Genomic DNA, 11,719 nt, shown 5'->3' with positions numbered 1-11,719 from the left:
GTAAGAAATGCAATACCTGTGTGCTTGCAGTGGTGTCACCCAGCATCAAATCCATGGCAGAAGCACAGACAAACAAGTCTGGAGCCACATAATTTTAGGAGCAGCATGTTTTACAGACCCCTTTTCAATTTACCTTTGCTTTTGTTATATGAAAATTAATTTCTACTGATCCTTTGCTCATATCATGGTCATTAATTATCAGTAACCTAAACATATTATGCAACAATGTAAATACAAATTTTAAGAATTTCAATACCAGTGGCAGCTTTGGTCACATATTTGAAAATACTATGTTATTGTAACAGAGTTTTGAGGTCATTGACATTTTTTTAACTGGGATGGGAGGCTGGGAATATGCTAGTGGTGCCCAGTGGTTTTAGTACAGCCTGTTAAAAAAATTGAAATTTAATGGAACATAACAACTTCTGGACTATGATAACATAAATACCATAAAGAATAAAACAGAAGCTATAATAGGAACTAGTAAGGAGATTGGTCTACAAGTAAAAACAGAGAATACTAATTATATCTTCTTGTTTTGTCACCAGAAAGAAGGACAAAATTGTAACATAAATATAGCTAATGGATACTTCGAAAATGAGGTTAAGTAACAAATCCAAGATTCAGATCATGAGACATTGTCAGATTAAATTTAGGCAATGCCTACTACCATTCAATTCAGAACCTTTTGTCTTCTCATTTCATCATATATACAAATGTAATTTTACCTGTAGTTTTATGTGGATGTGAAACTAGATTCCTGACATTAAGAGAAGGACATAGACTGAGGATGTTTGAGAACAGGGCGCTAAGTAGAATACTTGGACCCAAGTGGAGTGAAAATTAGAGGCCTCTGAAAATTTCATAAAGAGTTTGATAATTAGTGCTCCTCACCATATATAATTTGAATGATCAAGTCAAGGAAGTGAAATGGTTAGACATGCAGTTAGACAGTCGTGCATACAGGGTTTTGGTAGAACATGAAGGAAAAAGATTGCTAGAAAGACTTCAATGTGGATTGGAAGATAATAGTGAAATGGATCTTACAGAAATAGGAGGGTGGTGTGGACTGACGTCATCTGGCTCATAATAGACATTATTAATGTGCTCTTGTGAACATGGTAATGAATTAGCATGTAACATAAAATGATTGGAATTTCTTTCCTGGCTGTGCAAGTACAATCTTTCCAACATCCATACACCACCATGGTGCCCATGATGCATGTTCTAGTTTGCTACGATTGCTACCACGGAATATTAATCGGATATTTTCTACTTAATAATCCGTGGTTGCGCCTATCATGGCGGCAGAAGTAAGGTGTTTTGTTAAAGTGTTGTGTACTTTCGTGATTTTGTACTCTATAGAAGTTCCTGTACATGGAGAGAAAGAGCCAGTGGTGAATACAATTTCATTATTAAATGTGACATTAATTACAAATGCAGACAACGAATATTTTAGAAAATTACTATTAGAATTTAAAGGCAACAACTTTTTTCCTGGGATGGCTGTAGGATCTACATCATATCCTCAGAAGAAAGGTACCGAGTGTGTGAGTGTAAATGATTCTGGTGCTGAACCATCTACATTCAGTTTAGTGTGGCTAACCCAAACTGTTGCCCATATGACAGCCATTCTTCCCGCCGAAAATGAATCCATTATCTATCTTTGCGTGAAGACAGTTCACATTGTGGCCTTAAATTCTGAAAATAATATGTTTGGTGGTGAAGTGATTAAGTGGGTTCACCAAGGTGAAGATGTGGTGTTACGGACAGGCAGTCATCTTGACAAACATCTCGTGTCCAGGTAGGCTGTAGCGTTTGTTGAATTGGGAGGTGTTGATACCATGCCAGCTGGGAGATTGGAAGACTTTCATTCAGTATACCTTCTAGCATGTGGTTTGAACACACCCGGCCCATATAACTAAGAAAGGGATAATGTTTGATATATAGGAATGCTCTCCCTAGAGCACAACTCCCTCTCACCCTCTGGTAATAAAACCCAGAAGTTTTACATGGTAAGCTTTTTTTTTATTATTATTTTAAATTCAGTAAATCCTTTTTAGCGAAGCCTAGGATGTAGAACAAGTCACTATTAAATCAAAACATACACAAGAACAGTTCATAAAATAGAACTCAGTCACATACAGAACAGTCATACAACAAAATTATACATGATGATAATCAAACCACAAGAAAGTGTAGGTTGTTCAAGTTATAATCAATTGAATTACAGCCCGTAAAAGCTGGCACAACACAACCATAACATATACATTTCACAAAAGTTCAAAATTAAAGTATACTAAAAGTTCAATTAACGAATACAAATATAAATTATTGTAATTACATATATCTTATGAGATAAAATAACTGAAGATGACATTATAGATATTTTCAGTCCTAGTATGGTTACTTATTAATACAGGCAATCAGCTGAGCACCTCAGATCCAGTCAAATGTACTCCTGTCAGTCAAGATGACAGAAAAGACAAAGGTTAAAACAGCGTAAAAAGTTATACATTAAAAACCATACAAAAAGTATCAAGATTACCATCTTTGTCATCCTTGTATTGAAAATATTTATTTATAGAATAAAAAGGATGATGATACAAAAACCTCTTCAATATCGATATGAAACATTTCTTATCATTGGCCAAATTTTATTGATTGAGGAAGATGATTGAAAACTTTAATTTCTGATATATACGCTCCTTTGTGAAATATTGTTATATTCACTATAGGTACATGTAAATTACTGTGTAATCTAGTGTTACGAGGGTCATACTGAACGTCATGAGCAACAGTTTTTTTTAAAGTAACATGCTTTATTATTCACAAACAAAATACACCACCTCAATCTACAGACCTTTCTTTATTTTTACACATATCGCCACTTCTTTGTACACATTTCTCCCAGTGTTCTGGGAGTTTGAAAATTCCCCTTCTATAAAATTCCGTTCCAGCCATCTGAAGACACTGACGCACTGCTTTCTGAATTGCCTCCCTTGTCTCAAAACGTTGTCCATGCAACTGATCCTTCACAAATCTGAAAAGATGGTAGTTGGAGTGTGCCAGATCAGGGCTATAGGAGGGGTGTGGAAGAACTTCCCACCCATTTTTGCAATTGCTTCCAATGTGAGGCGAGTGGCTTGGGGGCGAGCGCTGTCATGCAGGATGATGATGTTTCGTCCCGGACGTTTATCGTGCAATGCATGATGGAGCTTGTGCAGNATATCTCTGCAGCAGTTCTGAGGTGATGGCTTTTCACCGACCTTTGTGGTCTTCGGTCAATAACCGCGTGACCCAATGAGCACAAACTTTCCTATAGCCCAAGCTTTCAATCATCTCCTATACTGCACTGTGCCCTATTCCAAGTTTTCGGGCTATTGTGTCCACAGTCACACACCTGTCATCTTGAATGATCTCATCCACTCTTTCCTTGTTGTGTTCAGTTGAGGCTGTTCGAGGACGACCGCTCCGAGGCTCATCTTCAATGCTGGTGTTCCCATCTTTAAAATGTTTCACCCATCTTCGAACACTCAGAACAGGTATTGTTCTGTGTAGGCTCTCTCTGTGTGTGTGTGTGTGTCGCTGCTTATCTTTAATACAATACCTGAACAGCGATAAAAGAAGAAGTGGTCGCTGCAGCACTATAGACATAGGGCGTGTACCCCAAGAGAATTTTAATTAAAAAAAATTGGAAAAAGAAAAAGAACAGAAAATTTATAGACATTTTAATTTGAATTGAAGTTTAAAAAAGTGCCAATTTTAGAAATCAAATTGACGCGTGTAGGTTAAAAAAGATTTTATACATACATACATACATACATACACTTGGAAAGACTGGTGATTTTAAATTTTAAACTACGGGCAGTGTAGCAGCTACGTAAGAATACACACCTGATGATGGCCATTTAGGGCCGAAACATGTAGTGTAGAGGAAGGGAAGAAGAAAGAACTACAATTAAATTGTTGCACTTAAGATGGAATTTGTCTCATATATATTGCGAACTAACTTGAATAGTCTTCGCTGCTCCTTATTTAGCCCCGTTCCGGACAACACAGAAAACAGCCACGTAATAGGGACCACTGTTGTCTGGTGCCGTGTTGCTAGCAACGCTGTCGGGAGTTGTTTATTGCTCTATAGCAACCGCGGCATCCCTTGGTCACGTCACCGCTGGCAGGGTAGGGGAAGGCGTGTTGACTTGCCTGTTACCTTAGTAACGACACCGCTCTGATGGTGCTACGTCACCGCTGGCGGGGGGAGGTGTGTCCCGCATAGCGCAACACTTCACACTGGGAATATAACATCATTATTTCCAGTTTCATAAACATTTCCCTTCATGAATCTCTTGGTTTAGCATTCGTTATACTTCTAATAATCAAACCAAGAAATTTAGTTTCCGATGCATTGGGGATAAATGTCTGATCATAATTTATATGGGTAACGATGTTATGATGTTTTGTAGATCAAAAAGCCAAATATTGAGTTTTACTGAAATTCAAAGTAAGCAAATTGGTATTAAACCAGGCATTTATATCTTTAAAGGTTTTATTAAGATTTGTTTCAAAACTTGAGTTATTTGAATCAGCAACTATAATACTAGTGTCATCTTTATTTATTATTGTGGTTAAATCATTAATATAAAATAGGAACAGCAGAGGTCCAAGAATTGAGCCCTGTGGAACTCCATGTTTGATTATTTCCCACTAGGATATTTTATTGCTATTATTTTTATGGTCCGGTACAACTCTTTGACATCTACCAGTTAAGTATGATTTAATTAATTTTTTGAAAGTACCTCCTGTTCCATAAAATTTGAGTTTATCCAATAATATTTCATGATTGACACAATCAAAAGCCTTTTGCAAATCACAAAAAACACCTCCCACAGTTTGCTTCTTATTCTCAGTCGAAAGATAAGTCCTAAATCCATACTGTTCAGGAGCCAAAATACATTCACTTCAATATGCGCAATTAATTTGGAAAAAATATTCATAGCTGTAAGAATACTGTCTAATAGTGAGAAGGCTGCCTTCTCAGTCAAAAGAGGAGTCCTAAATCCATACTGTTCAGGAGCCAAAATATCATTCATAGCTGTAAGTATACTGTCTAATAGCGAGAAGTCTTCCTTCTCAGTCAAAAGATGAGCCCTAAATCCATACTGTTCAGGAACCAAAATACATTCACTTCAATATGCGCAATTAATTTGGAAAAAATATTCATAGCTGTAAGAATACTGTCTAATAGTGAGAAGGCTGCCTTCTCAGTCGAAAGATGAGCCCTAAATACATACTGTTCAGGAGCCGAAATATATTCGCTTCAATATGTGCACCTCAGTCGAAAGATGAGCCCTAAATACATACTGTTCAGGAGCCAAAATATATCCGCTTCAATATGTGCAATTAATCTCGAGAAAATGAGTTTTTCAATAATTTTCAATAAAGCAATCAGCAATGATATAGGCCTGTAATGGGCTATTTCCGGTATGTTTCCTTATTTAAAACAAGTCTTAACCAAAGCATATTTTAATCTATTTGGGAATACACTGGTACTCAAAATAGCATTATAAATATATGTTAATGGTGAAATTATGTATAGAGCACTCTACTTGAAATCTCGTCATACCCACAAGAATTCTTCATCTTTAATGTTTCTATAATTTTTTTTCCAATTTCGTGAGTAGTGGCACATTGTCAACTCATCTTTGAAAACGTTCTATTAAAAACATCTGTCAAATAAGTAACTGGATTAGTTATACTTGTCCTTGCATATTTGTTAGTATCTGCTATAACAGAATCCGCAATAGACAAAAAATATTTATTAAAAACATCAGCAATTTCATTCTGTTTGGTCATAAGTATATTATCTTTCACAATAGAATGCATGCCTCTATCTCATTTTATTTTACATTTTTCTTCATTTATTATCTTCCAGCTGCTTCTCATTTTGTTGTTAGAATTAGTAATGATTCTGTTATAGTATAATTTGTTTGCCTCACTAATTACATTTGATAATAGTTTACAGTATTGTTTAAAATATGTTTTTAGACTTGAGTCATTACTATGTGTCTACATAATAATGAAAGTTCTCTCTTTCTCTTCTTACATGAGATTCTTATCCCTTTAGTAATCCAATTACTATGATTACTATTAAGACTAATCTGTTTTTTTTTTAGTGAAGCAAGCATAAAAACAACTTAAATACATATTATGAGAATTATTAAACATAATATTGACATTATTACCAAATACATATCCCAAACTTCCCAACTTAATAGGGATTGAAATTCCGTGATAGTATTATTATTAATGTTTCTAGTGTAGATAGTCTCATGTGTCTGATTAGGCATAAGTAAGTTATTGAGTATAATAAGCTGAGCGTCCTGGTCTGATAATCAATTTATACATGGTTTTATGGTATAACTTCTTTTATATCAATGAATATATTGTCAATCAAGGTAGCTGAATTATTACCGATTCTTGTGGGAAAATACACTGTACCCATTAAATTATAAGTATTTAACATGTCATCTAATTTAGTTTTTTTTACTCCTTGATTCCAGGTAATTTATATTTATATCCCCAAATATTATAAATTCCAAATTATATTTATGAAAGAAATTAAGTATATAATCAAGTTTATTAATAAAGTAATCAGAATTACCCAGTGGAGCTCTATATATACTGAATATAATTATCTTAACCTCATTTATTTTTATTTGAATGGTGGCAATTTCCAGATCTTGTTCCTTACAATATTTATGTAAATTTATTGTAGAAAATTTGAAATCTTCATGAAGATATATACATACCCCACCATTTTTTAACTTTCTTCTACAAAATTTTGCACCCAGATTATATTTCTTAATATGTGTAGCGTCAACTTCATGATCCATTAAAAGATGCTCGGTCAAACAAATTAAGCTTGGAGCCTGATTACATAAAGAGATTATAAGTTTGTCAATTTTCCTAATATTTTGATGGAAAATACTGAAAAGGTTTTTGTAATCATCATTCCTATTGCTAAAACAATCACTATTTATAAATAATATGTTTTATTTTTAAACAAATCAGCTCTTTGATTAACATTTATATTATTAATCCTACAAGAAGGGTTATTATCCCCATCATTGTTGACTAGCTTCAGACCTATTTCTACCATAGAAAACCACTCTTCCTTGTCACTGGCAATTTTTTTGATCTAGTGGGGAATCTAAGAACCTTGCTACAGGACATATCCCAAACCACTTCATTTCACTGCCTCACAATCCAATTCCCTAATATACATTTCTGCACCTTGGTCTTTCAGGTGGTAGACTTACAGTAGGTTTCCTCACAGACATTTTGTATAGATATTTTGACATCATCTAAATTTCATGTCCAGCTTGTTGGTTGACTTCCCAAATGGTACTGTGAGTTTACTGTTATGCTTACATAATTTCTTTCATTCCTTCGTCCCTTACAGGTCCAGGTATTTTTCTTAGCACTTTTCTTTTAAGATACAGGAAGTTAATTTTTTTTTTCACAGAGTAAGAACCATGCTAGATGAACATTAGATAAAATTATTGTTCAAGTAGTTTGTTTTTAGTGTTTGACCTGAATAATTATAAGCTGTTTCTGAATTATTTTTGCTGTTCTTTCTGGATGGAAGGTAAAGGTAAATGTAAAGTTATACACATGTTTAATTAATTAAACATTACACCATGAAGACTTTTGGGTGAGTGGAGGTATAGCTCCACCCTTCTTCAGCTTGACTTGAGATGGAAATGAGTGGTGAGTTTCATCCCTCATCCCCACTATAACCTCAGGGAAAGAGATGATAAGAAGCAGGGTGAGCCCCAAAGCCAGTCTGGACACTAAAAAACTCTTGCACCTGCCAGAAATTTAACCCAGGCCATCCAGCTCATAGCTCTTTTTTTTTTATTCACATAGTTGGTTGTGGAGTCCAGCTGGGTCCACTTGGCACGTTGGCCACTGTTTGGCCTATTGTACCTGCCCCGGGTGATTATGATGATGGAGAATTTGGTGGAGTGAAGATTGGCAGGGGTAACTGAAGTACTTGGAGAACCCCCCCCCCCCAACGCCACTTTGTCCACCACAAATCTCATTTGACCAGACCAGGGCTCGAACCCCTGGCCGCTGCGGTGGGAAGCCAGCAACTAACCGATTGAGCTATGGCGCGGCTATAGCTCATAGCTCTTAATTATACCTACTTAGCTATCAACATTAAAATCTTCAGCATTTTCATACTATTTTATGATTTTTGTATTTAATGATGCAAATACAAAATGTTGTAATTGACAGGCATATTTTCACATACTCATATTTTGTTACCACGTTACAGTAAGAGTCTTTGTGCAGAATTCTATAAAGACTATGCAGAATATTCTGAAACTGAGAGACACAGTAAGGATAATAAGGATTGTGTGTAGAAACCTCAGCTCATGAAGTGTCTTCTGGCTCAGGATTGTCATTCCCTACACTTCCAACTGACCATTTATAATCATTCTCTGAATTTGATACAACACTGATATATAGCATACATCATTTGCAGTTATTCCTGTTGTTACCTTTTGTCTGCAGAATTTTTGGGATTTGTGGAGCAAAATGATAAAAGCCTTATGTAAAACTGGATGATGTGAGAAAATGCTCCTCTAGATAAGTGCTTCTCACATGGCATTTTGAGGTGCCGTGGTGATTTTTTGAAGTGAAAATAGGGAGTTCGCAAGAAATTTCCATTGCATTACATAAAAGCATGATGTGTGTATGTGTATGGGTGGGTCATAGTAATTTGGCCCTTGGATCACAACCTCATTGTTCTATTGTGCTTCCCATTTGATTAACTCTTTATTAATCCTACACTTCAGATGAAATGTAGGGCCCTATTTATGGGGGTGTCATAATAGTCACTTGGTTCCACGAAGTACTGGCCCAGATGATGAAATCTTAAATAAGATATGACCCCACAATCATATATGATATGTGTGGCTGATTCAACCTCTTCTAGGTACCTTTCATAAGTGGGATCATCTATCAATCCCAATTCGAAAATATATCCTTTAAGGTGACAGTGTCCTGTAAACACTCCTATCACCCATCTTAATTGGTCTCTTTAGCTTCAACAGATCCTTCGTTCTTCTGGCAGAGGGCCCGGGTATAAATTCCTTTTCCTGTTTGATCTCAATTGTGGCTTCCCAGTTTGTTTGTTTGTTTGTGTTTCTTTTTGTGTGTGTATGTGTGTGATTTCTGGTCATACAGTCCCTGACCACTTTCATGGCAACTCCAATTGAGATGCCGCAGTTTGGTTCAGGTCCTGTGAATGGATGATCAGATCCTGTTCTTGCCAGTTGATCTGCCATTTCATTACCCACAATACTGTCATGACCTGGAACCTATATCAGTTGAACCGTATTGTGTTTGGCCAGTTGTGTGAGGGATTGATGACCAAGTGTTTTAATTGCAGCTTGACTGTCTGATAGAATATAGATGTTCCTGTTTTTATATTTTCTATCAAGATTCTCAACTGCGCATGCATACACTTCTGCCTACAATACCGTTGTGTACCACCCAAGGCCAAAGCTAAGTTTTGACCTTGATCACTTCTATCAGGGAATCTGATCCTGAAGGGTTTATCATAGGTAGTCTCAGTATCATTTTATGAGACCCCATTTGTAGGATGGGTTCTTGTTCCATGTCCTGAGTCATGTATGCATGTCTAGAACCTTAAGATTTGGGTTTCCATTGATTGTTGCAACATAGTCTGTAATTTCCTACCTGGGCCTCAGCTTCCACCTGAAGGTGTAGTGAGCGAAGACCTAGGAGGACTTCCATTGCAGCTGTTGTAGCTGTTCTCAATGCTCCTCTGTTATTCCCAAGCATGCCATCCTTTGCAGTTTGCTAAGTTCTGCCTGACTAAACTTGAGTTTAACTCTAGGCCACCATGTAGTGGCAGCAGAGGTACCATAGGCCTTACAACTGCAGTGTATATCTAATACAAGGTGGTTCAAATACGACTGGGACTGATTTTTTTAAACCAAAATTGTCAAACACTTGCTTGCACATGTCAGTCTTCAACGTACTCCCCTCCGGAGTCAACACATTTTTTCCAACGTTCTGGAAGCATCCTGATGCTCTTTTCAAAAAAGTTTTGTGGTTGGCAGTGTATCCACTCCCGAACATTCTGGATGACGGCGTCGTCGTCCACAAACTGCATTCCTTGCAAGTCTGATTTGAGCCTTCCAAACAGGTAGAAATCACTTGGTGCCAAATCGGGACTGTACGGCGGATGTGTCAGAAGGTTCCATTTCAATTTCCGGAGGGTTTCCATTGATTTGGCCGTATGGGGGTGTGCATTGTCTTGAAGGAAGGCTACCCGCTTTCCACCTATCTTCCACTTGGATCAGATCTTTTCCTTCACGTCTGTTGCCAGGAGGTCTGAGTAATAAGCTGCATTGACTGTTCTGGCATCTGTCAGAAAGTCTACATGCATAACCCCCTGCCAGTCCCAGAAGAACGTTGCCATCACTTTTCCTGCTGAACGGCTCCTCCGCACTCTCTTGGGTTTGGGAGGACTGGTATGACGCCACTCGCATGATAATTGCTGGGACTTGGGAATGAAGTAGTGCACCCACGTTTCATTGGTGGTCACTATAGACTTCAAAAATGCATCACCTTTGTCTTCAAACTGCTGTAGGAGACGACTGGCAACTTGCATGCGCACCATTTTGTTCACATCCGTCAAAGTGCATGGTACCCACCGTGCATTCACCTTGCGATAGTGCAGGTGCATGTGCACAATCAATGTTTGGCTTGGTGGCGGATGTTCACGGCTGACGATCATGTGGTTCATACTCCACGCACTCTCTGCCCTCTCTGAAGCACTTACACCACTCATACACACGGGTCCATGAGAGACACTCTTCCCCATACTGTTGTTGGAGTCTATGGTGAATTTCAGCGGACGGGACGTTTTCTCCGAGGAATTTGATCACAATGCGTTGTTCCATGCTCCGCGGTACCTTCTGTTCACTCATCACTCTAGCAACTTCCAGACAGGACTGAACAAGTTCTAACCCTAACAGGAGGGAGGGTGGAGGTTGTGGCTTCACTCTGTCAAGGTCGCACAGCTGCTGCGCAGTGCGGCTTGTTTACAAAAAAATCAGTCCCAGTCATATTTGAACCACCTAGTATATCATCTTTGGTTTCAGTCCCCAAGTTTTCCCAAATGTGCCTCTGCACGTCCAGAAGGCTTTATAGGCCTTGTTGATAACCTTATCCAGCTGCATTTTCCTTGTCAGTCCCTTGTCTAATGTTATTCCAAGGTACTGATATCACTGGATTTTTTTACTGAAGAGTGTTGGCTTCTTGAGCCCCTTTATGTTCCTCATGCTAGTAAAGGGTATAACTACAGTCTTATTTGGGTTGATAGACAACTTTGTTCTTTCACTCCCCTGTTGGACTGTGCACAGGGCTGTTTATAAGACATCAGACCCAGTGTGAAGGAATTTCCCATTGATTTGGATTGCTATCGTCAGCATATCATACCGTGTAATACCCACTATTGTTGAGCTCCAAAAGAAGATCATCCATGACCGGGCCCCACAGCAGAGAAGAAAGCACACCTTTCTGTGCACACCCCATGGCCACAAATTCTCCCAGGGTCTCTCTTGACAATGTAGGAATTATGTTCCTGCTTTCCAGCATAGCACATCCATCTGCA

The 11,719-nt window shown here is 37.8% G+C and overlaps 1 protein-coding gene across 2 annotated transcripts in view; it reads left to right on the top strand.

Moving 5' to 3' along the window:
- The first annotated feature begins 1,274 nt into the window (after window positions 1–1,274).
- The window catches only part of LOC111865750 (metal transporter CNNM4), a 61,913-nt gene continuing 51,468 nt past the window's right edge, over window positions 1,275–11,719 (top strand). The window contains exon 1 of one of the 2 annotated variants that reach the window (XM_023854027.2): window positions 1,275–1,397. In XM_023854027.2, coding sequence (XP_023709795.1) covers window positions 1,378–1,397 — 20 coding nt within the window. In that variant the 5' untranslated portion in view covers window positions 1,275–1,377. Of the gene's footprint in view, window positions 1,805–11,719 lie in introns of both variants that reach the window. The other variant, XM_023854021.2, reaches the window with a different exon arrangement.

The sequence above is a fragment of the Cryptotermes secundus genome, unplaced genomic scaffold (assembly GCF_002891405.2).
Source record: "Cryptotermes secundus unplaced genomic scaffold, Csec_1.0 scaffold968, whole genome shotgun sequence".
Lineage (NCBI taxonomy): Eukaryota > Metazoa > Arthropoda > Insecta > Blattodea > Kalotermitidae > Cryptotermes > Cryptotermes secundus.
The sequence above is the reverse complement of the archived record's forward strand: the minus strand, read 5'-3'. Positions and strand labels throughout refer to the sequence as shown.